The sequence below is a fragment of the Coregonus clupeaformis genome, chromosome 40 (assembly GCF_020615455.1).
Source record: "Coregonus clupeaformis isolate EN_2021a chromosome 40, ASM2061545v1, whole genome shotgun sequence".
Classification (NCBI taxonomy): Eukaryota; Metazoa; Chordata; class Actinopteri; order Salmoniformes; family Salmonidae; genus Coregonus; species Coregonus clupeaformis.
In genome coordinates this window covers 31,566,022-31,587,231 of record NC_059231.1, presented here as the reverse complement: position 1 = coordinate 31,587,231, position 21,210 = coordinate 31,566,022, and the positions used below count along the sequence as shown (strand labels likewise).

Sequence of the window (21,210 nt, the reverse complement as noted above, 5' to 3'; positions counted from 1 at the left end):
GATTTGGAGGTGGAGGGTCCGTCATGGTCTGGGGCGGTGTGTCACAGCATCATCGGACTGAGCTTGTTGTAATTGCAGGCAATCTCAATGCTGTGCGTTACAGGGAAGACATCCTCCTCCCTCATGTGGTACCCTTCCTGCAGGCTCATCCTGACATGACCCTCCAGCATGACAATGCCACCAGCCATACTGCTCGTTCTGTGTGTGATTTCCTGCAAGACAGGAATGTCAGTGTTTTGCCATTGCCAGCGAAGAGCCCGGATCTCAATCCCATTGAGCACGTCTGGGACCTGTTGGATCGGAGGGTGAGGGCTAGGGCCATTCCCCCCAGAAATGTCTGGGAACTTGAAGGTGCCTTGGTGGAAGAGTGGGTTAACATCTCACAGCAAGAACTGGCAAATCTGGTCCATGAGGAGGAGATGCACTGCAGTACTTAATGCAGCTGGTGGCCACACCAGATACTGACTGTTACTTTTGATTTTGACCACCCCTTTGTTCAGGGACACATTATTCCATTTCTGTTAGTCACATGTCTGTGGAACTTGTTCAGTTTATGTCTCAGTTGTTGAATCTTGTTATTTTCATACAAATATTTACACATGTTAAGTTTGCTGAAAATAAACGCAGTTGACAGTGAGAGGACGTTTATTTATTTTTTTGCTGAGTTTATGTGTGTACATGGTCGTATGGGGCTGGTTGCATCTGGTGAAAAGTAATAGAGTCATCCCTGGTCTCTCTGCTCTGAGCCATGCAACACGTCCACAGGGAAGAGATAGGGGGATTACGATGAGTTGGGGGAAAAGAGAGGGAGAAAGGGATGATCTAAAATTGGTTTCATTGTCTAGGACAACCATAACACAAACAGGGTATAATTGGGTTGAGTTACACTGCATTACATTGTGGGATTTCTCACGGGATGAACTTCGATGGAGGGAATGTGTTTTCATCGGAAGTAAAAGGAACAGAAAATGCTTTTCTCCCCGATTCTCTCCTCTACTCCCCAAGTCCCCTGTCTATCTCAACTCTTTCTTTCTTTCTTTCTTTCTCTCCTCGCCCTCTCTTTTCACCACACTTTCCTTATCTCCTCCTTCTACATTTACTCTCCTCTTTTCTCTCCCTCTCTCTGTTTCTTTCTGTCCTCTTCTTTGTGTGTCCCAATAGATTAGTAACCTTCATCCTTATACCAACTTCTCTTCCTTTCCCTGACACTCATTCTCCTCATCAATCTCTTCCTCCCTCCCTCCCCCTTTCCTCCCTCCTTCCAGATGAGGAAAGCCCCCTCAGACAGAGCCCACCCCCTCCCTCCCTCCCTCCCCCTTTCCTCCCTCCTTCCAGATGAGGAAAGCCCCCTCAGACAGAGCCCACCCCCTCCCTCCTTCCTTCTTCCTTGTGCAGCAATCATAAATACCGCATCCTGGGAGGAGAAACATGAAATAAACATCAGGATAATCACTAAAACGACAGAGATAGAGAGAGAACGAGAGAGAGAGAGAGATAGAGGATAGAGGGAGAGAACACTGGAGAGAACAGAGGGAGAGAACACTGTTTAAAATGATGTTCTTCTCCCACAGTCAGTGAAATGGAACTGGATTGGCTACAAAGAGCGCCCTCTCAATTTCTAGGCTGTCTACAAAGACGAACAAGCACACATACACGCACACGCACGCACACGCACGCACACACACACACACACACACTATGTAATTGTATGCAAAACTTACTCGTCTGTTGGGAAAAGCAGAGAAGCCATTTGCTGCTTAAATAACCACCAAATTAGCTATTTTTGCTAAGTGACAACAATAAAGAGAGCCTAGAACAAGTCATGCCAGAGAAGGAAGAATAGCGGTGCAGCCGTGCGGACCAATGTAAGAGACAACAACAGAAAAAGGGAAAACGTAATGAAATGGAGTGTAAACCCAAATTGATTGCTACGGTGGCAAACACAAAGGAGCTCTGAACCTAACACAGACTGGTGGGTGTGAAGACTGAATGAGATGGAGAGACAGAGGGAGGGAGAGGAGGAATATTGGAAGGGGGTATGGATGGAGAGATGGAGGGAGAGGAGGAATATTGGAAGGGGGTATGGATGGAGAGATGGAGGGAGAGGAGGAATATTGGAAGAAGGGTATGGGAAGAGAGATGGAGAAAGAGAGGAAGAGAGAGAGGGAGTCCATGCCCATCTTCCGAAAACGTCTGAAACCCTACCTCTTTGAAGAGTATCCTAAATAACTCTCTCGGCGCCCTCTCAATACTTTGAGGGAAAAAGTACTTTATACGATTGTGATATGATGTTGTCTCACCTAGCTATCTAAAGATGAATGCACTAATTGTAAGTGGCTCTATATAAGAGCGTCTGCTAAATGACTAAAATGTAAATGTAGGGAGGAGAGAGACATATATGCTGTCTGGGCTATAAAATCGTCAGCTAAATGACTATGTGGTACACTTATACCCCATTTGGAGAGTGTTTTGTGGGTTATGGGTGTGTGAGAGAGCCCTTACCACATTTGGAGAGTGTTTTGTGGAGTATGGGTGTGTGAGAGAACCCTTCCTTACCCCTTCTGGAGAGTTGGATGCTGGCCTGCCGTCTCCCGTTGCCGTTCTCTACATAGCAGGAGTAGTTTCCCAGGTCCCCCTCCTCCACCGAGTGGATCGTTAAGGAGATGGCCACTTCCTGTTCCCCCAGGTGCTCCCGGACCACCCTGCAAGACAAGAGCAAATGATCATCAATGGAGTGGATGGTAGTCTCTGTGGGAGTAGTCACATGTCCCTCTCCGTAGGGGAGCGCAAGGTGACCGAGTTGATAAATACTGTGTTGAAAGGCAGATTATGTCATTAATGTTTCCTACCAACTATGGTGTCCATGTCTCCTCACTTCATAACTTAACAGTCTCAAGGTTAGAGAGACCATCCAGTAACCGGAGGGTTGCTGGTTCGAATACCAGGGCTGACAGAGAAAAACATTGGCAGGGCTGATTGACTTGGTTTGCTGTGTGATGAGGACAGAAAGTATTTAGTTTGTAATGGGCTGTAAGCATGGCCTGGGTGATAAAGTATGTAATAAATGTATTACTGTACAGGAGTATATTTAGTCTGAAGCAAGTACAGTAATGCTATGTTAATCTCCCCCAAATGCTCGAAACATCAGAGAAATTAAAATCAATAAGGGTGCTTCTTCTTGGGAGTGAAAAACCAAATAACAACGTCGGGAAGATAATCTTTTTATAGCAGCTGCCATGGAAACGGAGGGGAAGGAGAGAAAGTAATATTCCATAAAGTAAATGAGTGTCCCCCGCTGAGCTGGTGGAGGCTGATGGAGGAGAGAAGGGAGAGATAATACTCCCTCATTCTTCACACGCTGCTACTTAGCCTAGTTTTATAGCACCCTCAGTAGATAGAGGCACGCACGGGAAAAATAGGATAAGATAGTGAGTGTTTGTGTGTGGGGTTGTTTGTGTGAGAGAAAGATAATGGGTGTGTGTGTGTTAATGTGTGTGTGTGTGTTTGTGCATTAATGAGTAGCCTATGCATGTGAGCACTGGGGAGAAAGAAAGAGAGAGAAAGAGAGGATGAGAGACAGGGAGAGAGAGAGAGAGAGAGAGAAGAGGGATGACTGATCTCTGAAGTACTCCCCAGGCTCTTGGTGAGCACAAAGCAGCACATACAGTAAGGGGTTTGTTCGAGACGTTTGTAGTCTGTAATTGAGAATGCATCGGGGGCTTTGTAAGACGTGGTTGAGACTGCATAATGGGATTTGTAGTTTAAAATGAGTGCCCTCTGAGAGTAAAGGTTGGTGTATGTGTGTGTGTGTGTGTGTGTGTCTTTGAAGATCCCGTTTCCATAGTAAAACAAATGTCCTGTCGACGGACACCACCACCACCACGACGACACTTTGAACACCTTTCGTGTTAAAAAAGTAAGCCATACAGAAAACCTCAAGCAGGGAGAATAACCTAGCATAGTACAATCAAGTTGCTCATAGATGCTGATCTTAGGTCAGTTTACGTTTTAACCCCTTATTGTGAAAAGTAAGTAAGGATTTTAAGAGGGTAAGCTGATCCTAGATCTGTGTCTAATGGGCAACTTCTACCCAGACCAAACAAGGCAGGGGAAGTGAATGGGAGTTAGATGGGGATTGAATGGGACTAGACTGGGTCTGGCTGATGCTATCTAAACCCCTGGAGGAAGCAGACTTTCAGATTTTCATTACTGCTCTGCTGGGGCTCTAGTCTAGAATGTCAGGAAATACAGGCAGGCAGGCCTCTTATGGTCAAATATTGCATTAACTTCAGCAGTGCATGTTACCATATATACAGTATATGTGCAATGTTAACATACTTATATCTAGTTAATACAGAGGAGTTGGGCATGAGCTACAATTGTAGGTCTATGTTTAATGAACATTTCTGCCACTTCATTTAGGACCCCTGCCCTCTCTCTCTGGTATCCTGGTTCTAGATGTCTTGCACATGACAATGACCATATAGGAGTTGGCAAGGCAGCCCAAACAGATCTGGGTCCAGGCTAGCTCTCTGGATGGTTTCTAACTACTAATGTAGTTTACGAAAGTTCAATCAGTAAAGCTGGTCTGAATGCTCATTTATCTTCATCCAGTCAGCATAACATAATTCACTTTGTTTCCTATTATACAGGTATAGTGGGAATGGAGACAAACGTATCATCATCAGCATAGTCTTGTTTCTTCTCCACTTTCCTATTAGCCATGTGTGGAATGTCATTCACCTATTAACATTATAGCCTATAAGCACCGCACAATAATGCACATTCCTCGTGATTGCTGTTCAACCTATGGGCTCCCTCTGGCAATTATCACCTTCCTCTCTCTCAACCAATGGGTGTAAATCTTGGGATGTATTTATATGTCAACTTACCCATGTTTTCTCACTTGCTGTTTTTCAGCAACAGTTTTCGATAACCATCCACCTCCCCACCACCACCAGCTGTAATAACCTGTCATTGGAACTCCTTTCCTGCCATCACAGCATCTGGCTCCGAGGATCTTCCTTCAGAGACGAGGCCATTCCTCAAACTATTTAATAAAATGTCAAACCTGTATTCGATTGAAATACAATCTCCTCAAGAACCAAATGCACTTTTGTTCCAACAACTCCTCACTTCTTCATTATTAAAGCCAGTGAATGCGGTGTTTGCTCATTTAACTGATCAATTACAAACATATTCATTCCCCTTATCCATTCAGTTGTGCAACTGATTAGGTATCCCCTTCCCCCTTTCCCCCTATTTGTAAAAGTATTTATTATGGATCCCCATTAGCTGCTGCCAAGGAAGCAGCTACTCTTCCTGGGGTCCAGCAAAATTAAGGCAGTTATACATTTGAAAAACATTACAATACATTCATAACAGATTTCAGAACATATTAAGTGTGTGCCCTCAGGCCTCTACTCTACTACCACATATCCATAACACAAAATCCATGTGTCTATGTTTGTGTTGCTTCACAGTCCTCCCTTCACAGTCATCCAACCTGCCAACCCAGTGTGAACCCAACCCAACCGGCTCAATACCCCATTGATCCCATCGCATTATATTGCTGAGGCATATTTGTTTGGCAAATTTATGAATCTCTCTCTCTCTCTCTCTCTCTCTCACACACACACACATGCACATGCGCACCCCCCTCCATGCTAATGCCTAACCATGCATGATATTATAACAACAATAGCCCTGTCGCCGTCTGAGGCACAAATGATAATTTATTGGCCTGCGTTTCCATAGAAATGGAACTCGTTGGAATCAATAGGCCGGGTTCTTTAAATAGAACCCTGGTGGGTTTGTGGGTTCCCTGGGTTCCGTGGGCTGAAGTTCAGCTGCTGATGCATTAGTAATAGACATACAGGCCAGGAGAGTGTGGGTGGGTGGGAGGCTCGCCTGAAGTAGAGGCAAAACTTTGGAAACACATCGACGTCCCTGTAGCAGTTGAATGGAAGATACTTTGGCTGGAGGGCCTAAACACAAACTGTACAAGGATTTTATTTATTTATGTTCTATTTATTTGGTCATGTTTACAAGATACTTACCTTTTGGGAGGTTTCTCTCACTCTCTATCTCTCCCTCCTGCTAGCTTGTTTAACCCCTTCTAACTTTTACACCTCCTGCTACGAAAAAAAACATGAATTTCACGTGATCACATGTGATCTTAGGTGAAGTTAATGTGATAACGTGTCAACATGTAAAAACAACATGAAACTACACGTGAAAACTCCCTGCACTTAGCAAAACAATGCCATATGCACTGCTATTTTAGTTATCAGTTAATCTGACTATTCTCTCATCACTGAATTCATTTAGTTACCTCAGCAATTTGAGGGTTTTCTTTATAGTGGTCTAACTTTGGTGGGGCATAATATTCTGTTTTAATGTTACTCCTGAATATAATAGTTTTCCTTGAGTGTATTGTTTTAAAAGCTGAGTGTAGGAATATAGGTGAAATCAGTTATGGTGGCGTAGCAGAAAGATCCAAATGCCGTGAACAATATAATCATTTATGTCAAAGAGTGTCAAATATGTAAATTTAAAAGACTGCGATGTTCGGTTGACATCCTAACGACTCATTCATATTTGCAGGGCATCACCTGTGAAATATCATGTGAAATACTGTATATCCACATGTGAAATATCACAAGTGTTCCAAAACCACATGATTTCACATGTGAAAGGTTATGTCATCACATGAAGTGTTCCAAAACCACATGTGAAATAATGTTTTACATGTGCACATTTATTTTCTTCTGTAAGGGTCTCTATCTTCTCCTTCACCCTCTACTCCTGCCCCTTGTCTTTCGATCTCTCTCTCTCTTAGTAGTGAGTGTGTCCATCCTATTAAGGGTGTGTATGGTGATCAGGGGAGTAAAGCCAGGGCTGTGAGAGGATCAGAGCGGGCCTGAGGTAATTAATATGCCATTTAGCAGACGCTTTTATCCAAAGCGACTTACAGTCATGCGTGCATACATTTTTGTGTATGGGTGGTCCCGGGGTTCGAACCCACTACCTTGGCGTTACAAGGCCGTGCTCTACCAGCTGAGCTACAGAGGACCACGTATGGCGGAATGAACAATAAAGAATGCATGATCAAATACTGATCCAAATATCTGGCTGCATTATTAATAATTATCCCTTTAGAACCCATAGCAGCTGTTGACGGCCTTTCTTTAAATTACTATAGGGGCTGCGAACAGCCTTGGTTTTATAACAATAATGTCTGTGTCAATGTCGCAAAATTAACTTGATAACAACCTGTTGTCGTATTCGCGTGACTGTTGTCATCAACCAGAAACCGGAAACAGTGTAGCTGTCATTTGATTTTTCAACGTTTTTTAAACTTCATTACTCAAAATGATGGCTCCGAAGCGGACACAACTTTTCACTGTCGTGGTTGGTGATACGGATTTGGACACGTCCTTGCACTTTGAAAAGCGATGATATCGAGGTGAGTGAAATAAGTAAACAGCAACAGTGTAGTCGATGTTTGATGCTGTGAAACTTGGAGAATAGCTCTCAGATTAGCAAGTCATGTCATGATAACTTGGTTGGTACAGGTGAGCACATCAGTGGTGGAGCTCGAATGATTGCTCTCTGTCTCATGGAAAGAGTGGCAGTGTTTAGCTGTATATAGTCAGCTAACTAGTTGGTTGTTTTGTCTTGTTCTACCGATGTAATTCATAAGGAAACGGCCCAAGTTGCTTGCTATAGCTAGCTAGCTAACTCGTTAGTCTGTCAGGCAAGAAAAGTTGTGTGTAGCAGTACATTTGGGCTGCGCTCACGAAGCGTCAACCTCAGCAGTCACTTTCACTAGCTAGCAATACACACAACCAGCTAACTAGCCACCGAAATGAAGGCTAGAGTAATTAATGTTTATCTGTTGGGCTTAGGTTATGGTTTGTCATGTTTGCTAGGTGCAGATATTCATAGGCTATAGCCTCATAGCCTAATTTTCCTATTATTTGACAGCTTAGCTGTCGTGTTAGGGTAGTAGATGCCAGCGCAGTGGAGCTCATATGATGAGTTGGATAATTGTTTACATAGCCAGCTAATAAGTTGCTTGTTTTGTCCTGTTTCTACCGATGCAATTCATTTGGATACTGTCCAAGTTTCTTAACTAATCAGCTAACATTGGCGAACTCTGTAGTTAGTCTGTCAGAGTTGCAAGAGTTGATTGGAGGAGAGAGAGAGCGAGAGAGGGTGTGTGTGTGGAATAGGAGGCGTGTAACTGTATAACACAATTTATTATGGAAACCCCTTACTAGGAAGAGAGTATGTGTATGGTTGAGGAAAAGCGCCTCTCCCTCTGTTACTCTGTTCCTCTAGGTCAGTGAAAGTGAGGGAAGTGATGTGGAGAGTCAGCTCAGCAGCAAAAGGAAGGGAGGAAGAGGAGTTAGAGATGATTGGAGGGATAGAGATGTGGAGCGAGGAGGGAGGAGTGGAGCGAGAGGAGAGTGGAGGGCGAGAGGAAGAGAAGAGTGAAGAGGAGGGAGAGGAGAGGGAGAGAGGAAGATGAGAGTGAATTAGATGAGTGAAGGGAGAGAGGAAGAGGAGAGTGGAGAGGAGAGTGGAGGGAGAGGAGAAGGGAGAGGAGGAAGTAGAGGATGAAGCAGAGGGAGAGGATGAAGCAGAGGGAGAGGATGAAGCAGAGGGAGAGGATGAAGCAGAGGGAGAGGATGAAGCAGATGGAGAGGAGGAGGAAGAGGGAGGAAAGAGGGACAGCAGACCCGAGAGGGGAGCCTATGTTTCCATGGTGTGTGTCTGCCCCATGTCCCACCATTCACTCTTGTACCACACAGCCTGGGCCTAAAGTGACAGTGGCAGGGATTTTGGAGTTGTTTTTTTAAAGTGGTAGGAACTTACACTACATTACCAAAAGTATGTGGACACCTGCTCGTCGAACATCTCATTCCAAAATCATGGGCATTAATATGGAGTTGGTCCCCCCTTTGCTGCTATAACAGGCTATAACAGCCTCCACTCTTCTGGGAAGGCTTTCCACTAGATGTTGGAATATTGCTGCGGGGACTTGCTTCCATTCAGCCACAAGAGCATTAGTGAGGTCGGGCACTGATGTTGGGCGATTAGGCCTGGCTCGCAGTCGGCGTTCCAATTCATCCCAAAGATGTCATGCTGAAACAGGAAAGGGCCTTCCCCAAACTGTTGCCACAAAGTTGGAAGCACATAATTGTCTAGAATGTCATGCTGTAGCGTTAAGATTACCTTTCACTGGAACTAAGGGGCCTAGCCCGAACCATGAAAAACAGCCCCAGACCATTATTCCTCCTCCACCAAACTTTACAGTTGGCACTACGCATTGGGGCAGGTAGCATTCTCCTGGCATCCGTCAAACCCAGATTTGTCCGTTGGACTGCTAGATGGTGAAGCGTGATTCATCAATCCAGAGAACGCATTTCCACTGCTCCAGAGTACCAATGGCGGCGGGCTTTACACCACTCTAGCCGACGCTTGGCATTGCACATGGTGATCTTAGGCTTGTGTGCGGCTGCTTGGCCATGGAAACCCATTTCATGAAGCTCCTGACGAACAGTTCTTGTGCTGACATTGCTTCCAGAGGCAGTTTGGAACTCTGTAGTGAGTATTGCAACTGAGGACAGACGATTTTTTACGCGCTACCCTTTCAGCAATGGGTGTGGCTCAAAAAGCAAAATCTACTAATTTGAAGGGGTGTCCACATATTTTTGTATATATAGTGTATATCTGTTCCAGAGCTTGTAATAGATTACAACAAGAAAATGGGCGGGGTTTATCATCTTGACCAACTGAGGAGCTATTACAATGTTGGACGCACAGGCAGAAAATGGTGGAAGTATGTGTTTTGGGGGATGCTCAACTGCCATCATAAATGCCTTCATTGTGTGGGGGACCCTTCCCAGAAACCGCAGGCGCTGGTCCCTGAAGGCATTCAAAATGCAGCTTGTGAGTTCACTTTGTGATATGGTTACAGTGGCAGGAAGAGGGGAGCCAAGAGAGAGGCACCAGGGCGTGTGGACCGAGTTGTAACTAATTTGAAAGCAAGTGAAGTTTGAAGGGTGCAAGAGAGGGTGTGTGGTGTGCATCCGGAGTGGACGCAGGGCAAAGAGTGGGAGATGTGTAGAAACCTCCTTTGGGTGCTCTATGTGTTCTGTGCCACTTTGCAGGATGGGGCAGTGCTTCCAGAAGTTCCATTACATGTTGTAGGCTAAAGTGACAGTGTGAAATATTAATTTGTCCTCCACATCTTTTATTGTCTCTGAACAGTTGTGTTTTGTATCTTGTCTCTTTATCTGTCTCTATCTAATACTTGGTGCATTCACTGAATTGTTGTCAATGTAGGCTACTATTTCAACATTGTTTTTGTAACATACTAAATCTTATTGAGAGAGGTTACCTATAGTTTGAAATAGTCTCTGAATAGTTGTTTGCATTTTTACATTGTTACAGAAGTAAGAATCGTTGTCAATCAAATAGCCTACTTTGTGTGGGTTTTGAAATACCTTCTGAATATTGTCCTCTGGTCACATTTTGGAGATTTTATTTATTTATATGTAAATATTATTTACAAGTATAATATATTATACTTGGTACATTTTGAGTGAGTAATTTAGTCAAATTTACTACAATTTAATTACTCTGGTTTTTTGTTGTTGTGTTGAGTGTTAATCGTTTTTTGAAAGTGAGTGTCTTTAAACAATTGAAGACAAAATTAGTGTGATTCCTGTTGACATGAATGTGGTGTCATAAAGAAGAGGTTGTGCTCTTTAAAAGTAAGTTAACTTGTAATTGTCATTTGTTCTTTGTTTTTTGAGCTATGTCTGTTTGTTTAAAATGTGTGAGAAAATTAGCTTTATCTTGAAAATTCTCAGCAATCTACAGCAGCATTCTAGAATTCTATTGGGGTCTAAAGGGTTAAACACATATAGCCCTTCAGATGATGAGAGAGGGGATCCTAGAGAGATAGAGATGGAGGGAGAGAGTGATCGCTAACCTTAAAAAACTGAGCTCTTTAGCTGACTCTACCCACAAAACAAATGCACAAGCCCACCCTCCTTCTCCCTCCCCTAATCCATTTGCATGCTGCTATGTGCGGTGAGGGAGAGGGTAGGTGAGGGCAGCGGGTAGCGATAGCGGCGGTGAGGCATGGTGAGAAATGGTGGTTGTTAACTATCTGACAAGGCCGTCTCCCCAGAGCTGCAGTCTCTCCACACACAGCGCCCAGCGCCTAATGGGAAACACGCACACAGACCAGCCAATGGACTTGTTTAAATATGTTACACTACTGGAAAAGAACGAGACACGGAAATTGACTTGTTTTAAGTGTGTTACTACAGCAAAGAGAGAGAGAAAGGGTATATAAGGTGGACTCATTTGAATTTATTGGAGGGTAGAGGAAGAGAAATAGAGAGGGAGGGGAAGGGACTCATCTGAATGTGCTGCAGCATAGAGAAAGAGAAGCAGGCTTGTTTTAAGTGTGTTATAGCATAGAGAGTGGGAGAAGGAGAGACAGAGAGAGTGTGGGGGGGGGGCAAATGGACTGTCTTAGCTAGAAACAGTATGTTACAATGTAGAGATAGACATGGGAAATGGGCTCGTTTTAAATGCATGACATCATGAAGAGAACGAGCTGAAATGCTCTTGTTTTAAATGTTTCAGCATCAGCTCAGAGAGAGATAGTGTTCCGTGGACTCAGTAGTGTTTGAGTGTGAAACAGAGAAGAGAGCATGAAGGAACAGATCCGTATGAACGGCTTGACCAGGGCAAACAGACAGACAGACAGATGTACAGACATACACACACTAGATAGACTTGTCTTTGGTGTGCTAAAGATGCCTGATGATGAAAGAGCAGTGATAGTAGGAGCAACAGACTGGGTTTGTCTGCCTCTCTGTCTGGGCTTACAAAGGGAATGGGTAGCGGTTAGATATGACAGTTTAAATAATAGCTCATCAAAGGTTTTGTGCTTAAAGTGTTACATCATAGTTTGGTCTACTACAGTATCCAATGGTAAATGGTGTCTTGTGATGTAGCTGTGTGATGTATCTGTAAATATGTCAATTTGAACAGTCGGAGATATCGTGGACGTAGGTCGGGGTGCCTTGTAAGGATCCGACGGCGAGCGAGTAAACTGCCTCTTCCATCAATCCTATTAGCCAATGTTCAATCATTTGAAAATAAATTAGATTACCTAAGATTACGGTTATCCTACCAACGGGACATTAAAAACTGTAATATCTTATGTTTCACTGAGTCGTGGCTGAACGACGACATGGACAACATACAGCTGACGGGATATACGCTACATCGGCAGGATAGAACGGCTGACTCTGGTAAGACAAGGGGTGGCGGTCTGTGTATATTTGTAAACAACAGCTGGTGCACAAAATCAAATACTAAGGAAGTCTCGAGGTTTTGCTCGCCTGAGGTAGATTATCTTATGATAAGCTGTAGACCACACTATTTACCGAGAGGCAGCGCTCCTAGTGGCCGGGGACTTTAATGCAGGGAAACTTAAATCCGTTCTACCTAATTTTTACCAGCATGTTAAATGTGCAACCAGAGGAAAAAAAACTCTAGACCACCTTTACTCTACACACAGAGACGCATACAAAGCTCTCCCTCGCCCTCCATTTGGCAAATCTGACCATAATTCTATCCTCCTGATTCCTGCTTATAAGCAAAAACTAAAGCAGGAAGCACCAGTGACTCAGTTAATAAAAAGTGGTCAGATGACGCAGATGCTAAGCTACAGGACTGTTTTGCTAGCACAGACTGGAACATGTTCCGGGATTCTTCAGATAGCATTGAGGAGTACACCACATCAGTCACTGGCTTCATCAATAAGTGCATCGATGACGTCGTCCCCACAGTGACCGTACGTACATACCCCAACCAGAAGCCATGGATTACAGGCAACATCCGCACTGAGCTAAAGGATAGAGCTGCCGCTTTCAAGGAGCGGGACTCTAACCCGGACTCTTATAAGAAATCCCGCTATGCCCTCCGAACCATCAAACAGGCAAAGAATCAATACAGGACTAAGATTGAATCATACTACACCGGCTTTGACGCTAGTCAGATGTGGCAGGGCTTGAAAACTATTACAGACTACAAAGGGAAGCACAGCCGCGAGCTGCCCAGTGACACAAGCCTACCAGATGAGCTAAACCACTTCTATGCTCGCTTCGAGGCAAGCAACACTGAAGCATGCATGAGAGAACCAGCTGTTCCGGATGACTATGTGATCACGCTCTCCGTAGCCGATGTGAGTAAGATTTTTAAGCAGGTCAACATTCACAAGGCCGCAGGGCCAGACAGATTACCAGGACGTGTACTCCGAGCATGTGCTGACCAACTGGCAAGTGTCTTCACTGACATTTTCAACATGTCCCTGACTGAGTCTGTAATACCAACATGTTTCAAGCAGACCACCATAGTCCCCGTGCCCAAGGACACTAAGATAACCTGCCTAAATGACTACCGACCCATAGCACTGACGTCTGTAGCCATGAAGTGCTTTGAAAGGCTGGTCATGGCTCACATCAACACCATTATCCCAGAAACCCTAGACCCACTCCAATTTGCATACCGCCCCAACAGATCCACAGATGATGCAATCTCTATTGCACTCCACACTGCCCTTTCCCACCTGGACAAGAGGAACACCTACGTGAGAATGCTATTCATTGACTACAGCTCAGCGTTCAACACCATAGTGCCCTCAAAGCTCATCAGTAAGCTAAGGATCCTGGGACTAAACACCTCCCTCTGCAACTGGATCCTGGACTTCCTGACTGGCTGCCCCCAGGTGGTAAGGGTAGGTAACAACACATTTGCCACGCTGATCCTCAACACGGGGGCCCCTCAGAGGTGCGTGCTCAGTCCCCTCCTGTACTCCCTGTTCACCCATGACTGCATGGCCAGGCATGACTCCAACACCATCATTAAGTTTGCCGACGACACAACAGTGGTAGGCCTGATCACCGACAACGATGAGACAGCCTATAGGGAGGAGGTCAGAGACCTGGCTGTGTGGTGCCAGGATAACAACCTCTCCCTCAACGTGACCAAGACAAAGGAGATGATTGTGGACTACAGGAAAAAAAAGAGGACTGAGCACGCCCCCATTCTCATCGACGGGGCTGTAGTGGAACAGGTTGAGAGCTTCAAGTTCATTCGTGTCCACATCACCAATTAACTATCATGGTCCAAACATACCAAGACAGTCGTGAAGAGGGCACGACAAAGCCTATTCCCCCTCAGGAGACTGAAAAGATTTGGCATGGGGTCCTCAGATCCTCAAAAAGTTATACAGCTGCACCATTGAGAGCATCATGACTGGTTGCATCACCGCCTGGTATGGCAACTGCTCGGCCTCCGACCGCAAGGCACTACAGAGGGTAGTGCGTACAGCCCAGTACATCACTGGGGCCAAGCTTCCTGCCATCCAGGACCTCTAAACCAGGCGGTGTCAGAGGAAGGCCCCCAAAATTGTGAAAGCCTCCAGTCACCCTAGTCATAGACTGTTCTCTCTGCTACCGCACGGCAAGCGGTACCGGAGCGACAAGTCTAGGTCCAAAAGGCTTCTCCACAGCATCTATCCCCAAGCCATAAGACTCCTGAACAGCTAATCATGGCTACCCGGACTATTTGCACTGCCCCCCCACCCCCACCCCCACCCCATCTTTTTACGCTGCTGATACTCTGTTAATTATTTATGCATAGTCACTTTAACTCTACCCACATGTACATACAGTGGGGAAAAAAAGTATTTAGTCAGCTAGTACACGTCAACTATGACAGACAAAATGAGAGAATAAAAATCCAGAAAATCACATTGGAGGATTTTTAATGAATTTATTTGCAAATTATGGTGGAAAATAAGTATTTGGTCAATAACAAAAGTTTCTCAATACTTTGTTATATACCCTTTGTTGGCAATGACACAGGTCAAACGTTTTCTGTAAGTCTTCACAAGGTTTTCACACACTGTTGCTGGTATTTTGGCCCATTCCTCCATGCAGATCTCCTCTAGAGCAGTGATGTTTTGGGGCTGTCGCTGGGCAACACGGACTTTCAACTCCCTCCAAAGATTTTCTATGGGGTTGAGATCTGGAGACTGGCTAGGCCACTCCAGGACCTTGAAATGCTTCTTACGAAGCCACTCCTTCGTTGCCCGGGCGGTGTGTTTGGGATCATTGTCATGCTGAAAGACCCAGCCACGTTTCATCTTCAATGCCCTTGCTGATGGAAGGAGGTTTTCACTCAAAATCTCACGATACATGGCCCCATTCATTCTTTCCTTTACACGGATCAGTCGTCCTGGTCCCTTTGCAGAAAAACAGCCCCAAAGCATGATGTTTCCACCCCCATGCTTCACAGTAGGTATGGTGTTCTTTGGATTCAACTCAGCATTCTTTGTCCTCCAAACACGACGAGTTGAGTTTTTACCAAAAAGTTCTATTTTGGTTTCATCTGACCATATGACATTCTCCCAATCCTCTTCTGGATCATCCAAATGCACTCTAGCAAACTTCAGACGGGCCTGGACATGGCGGCGTAGTGTGTTACTGATGGTAGGCTTTGTTACTTTGGTCCCAGCTCTCTGCAGGTCATTCACTAGGTCCCCCCGTGTGGTTCTGGGATTTTTGCTCACCGTTCTTGTGATCATTTTGACCCCATGGGGTGAGATCTTGCGTGGAGCCCCAGATCGAGGGAGATTATCAGTGGTCTTGTATGTCTTCCATTTCCTAATAATTGCTCCCACAGTTGATTTCTTCAAACCAAGCTGCTTACCTATTGCAGATTCAGTCTTCCCAGCCTGGTGCAGGTCTACAATTTTGTTTCTGGTGTCCTTTGACAGCTCTTTGATCTTGGCCATAGTGGAGTTTGGAGTGTGACTGTTTGAGGTTGTGGACAGGTGTCTTTTTATACTGATAACAAGTTCAAACAGGTGCCATTAATACAGGTAACGAGTGGAGGACAGAGGAGCCTCTTTAAAGAGAGCCTGTGAGAGCCAGAAATCTTGCTTGTTTGTAGGTGACCAAATACTTATTTTCCACCATAATTTGCAAATAAATGCATAAAAAATCCTACAATGTGATTTTCTGGAATGTTTTTTCTCATTTTGTCTGTCATAGTTAACGTGTACCTATGATGAAAATTACAGGCCTCTCTCATCTTTTTAAGTGGGAGAACTTGCACAATTGGTGGCTGACTAAATACTTTTTTCCCCCACTGTATTACCTCAACTACCTCAACTAGCCGGTACCCCCGCACATTGACTCTGCACCAGTACCCCCCTGTATATAGCCTCCCTACTGTTATTTGATTTTACTTCTGCTCTTTTTTTCTAAACACTTTTTTGTTGTTGTTTTATTTTACTTTTTTATTAAAAAATAAATGCATTGTTGGTTAACGGCTGTAAGTAAGCATTTCACGGTAATGTCTACACCTGTTGTATTCGGCGCATTTGGCAAATAAGATTTGATTTGATTTGAATATGGAAATGTGGTCAGTGTGTAATATAAACCCTGTATAGCTACAGTAGCCTAACTAGAGTGATTACATATTAAGCCATATTGTTACTACATTAGAACCAGGGGGAGTAAAACAACCATGTATCTTACTTGATTTCGCTCTCTTCGATTCTCTCCTCATCCAGGTCCTCGATGAACTTCTCTCCCTTCATCCAGTAGATGAGAGGACTGGCGTCCCCTGCGTAGCCAAAGAACGCTCTGCACGTCAGGTTCAGGGCACTTCCTGTGGAGACAGGAAATGGCACACCGTTATTCCTCTCACTCATTCAAAACAGAAATTAGTACATAGAGAAATAGGAGATATGGAATAGTCTTGCACACTGGTTAGCAGTAGAGAAATGGCTAACTAGGTCATTCTGTTGCCTTGGGGTCATGTACTGGGAATGGGATGACGACAACACATAGGTGTACACGCACGCACACACACACACGTTGTCTCCAGGGGGAGAGTGTGCGTCAGATGTGATGTCATTACTAAAGGGTGTTCAGGTGGAAAGGTCTGACGCTTTCAGCCCCTTCCACAAACACCTTCACCGAACCCCTGAGGTGTAAAACACAGGTCAGACTAGATACCCAAGACCTTATCTAGACATTTCACTGTGTATAAATAGTACAAAGAGCCCCCTAACAAACACTCATTCACTGTCATGCTGGTACAGTCCCCCTCACAGAGATACCACTCTTGGCGCTAACTTTCACATAGAAACCAACAAATGACATTCTGATGAAATCTTGGCCATGTTTCTCATCACATCTCTGTTTTGGAAATCTTAACATGAATAGGAGACACATTGGTGGTCCAATAAATACAGAGAAATTAAGTAGTTGATGCCAGTGTTACACAAGTCCTCTTTGCTGTTTGTGTGCTCTGTGTGTTCTCCTGTGATCTGAGTCTCAATGTTGACATGTTTATGTTTAGGTCTGGCCAATGAGCTTTACCAGGATGACACAAGACTTCTTAGAGGTACACTTCCTCAGTCTCTTCCTCTTGTGTCAGCAACTGTGATGCACTTCCTCTCTGGACAGGAAGAGAAGCTTAGGGCATCCAGTTTTTAAGAGTTTACACAGCAAGAGCATAGCTTTTAAGTCAGAACACACATACACACTTTAGCACACAAACACAGGCACACATACACACACATACACACATACAGTTGAAGTCGGAAGTTTACATACACTTAGGTTGGAGTCATTAAAACTCGTTTTTCAACCACTCCACAAATTTCTTGTTAACAAACTATAGATTTGGCAAGTCGGTTAGGACATCTACTTTGTGCATGACACAAGTCATTTTTCCAACAATTGTTTACAGACAGATTATTTCACTTATAATTCACTGTATCACAATTCCAGTGGGTCAGAAGTTTACATACACTAAGTTGACTGTGCCTTTTAACAGCTTGGAAAATTCCAGAAAATTATGTCATGGCTTTAGAAGCTTCTGATAGGCTAATTGACACCATTTGAGTCAATTGGAGCTGTACCTGTGGATGTATTTCAAGGCCTACCAGTGCCTCTTTGCTTGACATCATGGGAAAATCAAAAGAAATCAGCCAAGACCTCAGAAAAAGAATAGTAGACCTCCACAAGTCTGGTTCATCCTTGGGAGCAATTTCCAAATGCCTGAAGGTACCACGTTCATCTGTACAAACAATAGTACGCAAGTATAAACACCATGGGACCACGCAGCTGTCATACCGCTCAGGAAGGAGACGCGTTCTGTCTCCTAGAGATGAACGAACTTTGGTGCGAAAAGTGCAAATCAATCCCAGAATAACAGCAAAGGACCTTGTGAAGATGCTGGAGGAAACAGGTACAAAAGTATCTATATCCACAGTAAAACAAGTCCTATATCGACATTACCTGAAAGGCCGCTCAGCAAGGAAGAAGCCACTGCTCCAAAACCGCCATAAAAAAGCCAGACTACGGTTTGCAACTGCACATGGGGACAAAGACCGTACTTTTTGGAGAAATGTCCTCTGGTCTGATGAAACAAAAATAGAACTGTTTGGCCATAATGACCATCGTTATGTTTGGAGGAAAAAGGGGCTTGTTTGCAAGCCGAAGAACACCATCCCAACCGTGAAGCACGGGGGTGGCAGCATCATGCTGTGGGGGTGCTTTGCTGCAGGAGGGACTGGTGCACTTCACAAAATAGATGGCATCATGAGGAAGGAAAATTATGTGGATATTTTTTTATTTAACCTTTATTTAACCAGGTAAGCCAGTTGAGAACAAGTTCTCATTTACAACTGTGACCTGGCAAAATATATATTGAAGCAACATCTCAAGACATCAGTCAGGAAGTTAAGCTTGGTCGCAAATGGGTCTTCCAAATGGACAATGACCCCAAGCATACTTCCAAAGTTGTGGCAAAATGGCTTAAGGACAACAAAGTCAAGGTATTGGAGTGGCCATCACAAAGCCCTGACCTCAATCCTATAGAAAATGTGTGGGCAGAACTGAAAAAGTGTGTGCGAGCAAGGAGGCCTACAAACCTGATTCAGTTACACCAGCTCTGTCAGGAGGAATGGACCAAAATTCACCCAACTTATTGTGGGAAGCTTGTGGAAGGCTACATGAAACGTTTGACCCAAGTTAAACAATTTAAAGGCAATGCTACGAAATACTAATTGAGTGTATGTAAACTTCTGACCCACTGGGAATGTGATTTAAAGAAATAAAAGCTGAAATAAATCATTCTCTCTACTATTATTCTGACATTTCACATTCTTAAAATAAAGTGGTGATCCTAACTGACCTAAGACAGGGAATTATTACTAGGATTAAATGTCAAGAATTGTGAAAAACTGAGTTTAAATGTGTTTGGCTAAGGTGTATGTAAACTTCCAACTTCAACTGTACCAGTCCCACACACCACAAGGGGGCACTGAAGAGCTTCCAAACACTCAACCCCACCATCTGAGAGAGGAGAGAGGAAAAGTGGGTATGGGGTTTGACAGTAACTGTTATTTCTGTCAATGGTATCTGAATTAGAAACACTCAGGTCAGTATTCTTCTCTTGTTGGTTCTATTTCGGGTCCTGTGAGTTCATATGTGAGCGCAAGAGTTCAAACACATCGTCATCCAATCAGCTTACTGGTCCAGACAACAGGGAGAAAGAAAAAACACTTCGAAAAGAAAAACAAACAATCTCAAAACAAGTTCTTCCATTGTCTCCAAACAATGAAACAGTCCAAGCTGTCTCTGACGCTGTAGAATGTCTGTTTGTATACACAGAGAAAGGTCAATCAAACATCTGCATCTTAAATAATAGAAAACAGTAGGAGAAACTCCATGCCTATCCTGTGTAGACCACTGCCTGCACACTGTACACTGCACAGTGCATACTGCAGGGCTGCGAGCTCAGAGCTACTCCTTCAATTAAATACATGAAGCGCTCTCTCTCCTCCCTCTCTCCCCCCACTCTGCATTCCCATGTAGTGTGTTTCTCTGAGGGCCTACTGCAGTAGCAAGTGGTTAGGCTACTGACTGAGCCACCACGTCTCCATGTAAACAAACACATGTACTCTACGTATGTATGTATGGGAGCAGCTCATCACATAGTGCCTCTCTGGAGATATACTGTTGCGTCTGGCTCAGGGCAAACTGTTTGTGGGAGAGAGAGAGAGGGGGATGAGGGAAGAGGGATAGAGAGGGAAGGGTAAAAAGAGAGAGAGAGAGAGAGAGAGGGAGAGAGACTAATGCAGCATTATAAAAAGGTTGCAGGCGTTACTGGGGAATAACAGCTAATCCTGGTTTTGTGTGTTGACTGTTTTCATTGACTCTGGTGAGCCTTGTTGTTATGTACTGTGTGTCCTGTGCGTTATGTTTCCTCCAGCATATTGTTCATAACATACCGCCCATGCTAGCAGCACACACATTCATTCCTTTTGGGTCACGGCTAAAGAAAATGTCCTGCCTAGATACATTGGTTCCGTTCACTTGGTGACTTCAAAATCGTTCGATGGGTCAGAGTACAAAGAACGTTAGGGATCCAAAATCCCCAACAATGAAATGCTAGCCCTTTCTGTGAGGAGCAGTGTCTGACATTTCCAAAGTTCAACAGCCACTAGGTGGATGGTATTTGTGCCGAGTATAGGAAACTGCAGAGGACACACAGCACACACTGTACCTATACAACCACACAGCAGCATTTAGAAAGCTGGCAGTCTGCTAGAATGTTACACTCATGAGAATAGAACACTACTAATACTGTTCTATAGTCTTTGGTTACACCAGCATTGCCATCCTACAGCATTATCTGATGGCAGTGGCAGTGTCCAGAGACAGACAAACACCAGAAAATACTACCAGGGGCATACACAAACTTCATCACCTTCAAAACCCCACAGATAGTTGGTCAAGGTCACTGGCGAAGTTGAGGAACTAATCTGTTGTGTGTGTGTGTGTGTGTGTGTGTGTGGGGGGGTCCATGTCAGTGTTTTAAACCAGAGATCAGTTTTAATCTGGTAATTTCATGCCTCTATCCATCCTGTGCTCCTTTAGGAAGTCTCCACTGAGCTCCGGGGGAATCGCAGGAAATTGTCGGCAGCATCCCGCTGGGTCCTCCCTAATCCAGCCTTCACACCCCCCTCTCTCTTCCCCCGATTCCCATCCAGCCCCCAGCCCTGTGCGCCCACGCGTGTGTGTG

At 44.4% G+C, this 21,210-nt stretch overlaps 1 protein-coding gene across 6 annotated transcripts in view; it reads right to left on the bottom strand.

The window, feature by feature from the left end:
* LOC121571593 (interleukin-1 receptor accessory protein-like 1) overlaps positions 1–21,210 on the bottom strand; it is a 303,397-nt gene that overhangs the window by 16,471 nt on the left and 265,716 nt on the right. For all 6 annotated transcript variants that reach the window (XM_041883137.2, XM_041883141.2, XM_041883140.2 and 3 more), the window contains exons 6-7: positions 16,647–16,779; positions 2,557–2,702 (exon numbers count right to left, since the gene is read on the bottom strand). In XM_041883137.2, the coding sequence (XP_041739071.2) occupies positions 2,557–2,702; positions 16,647–16,779 (279 nt within the window). The remainder of the gene's footprint in view (positions 1–2,556; positions 2,703–16,646; positions 16,780–21,210) is intronic.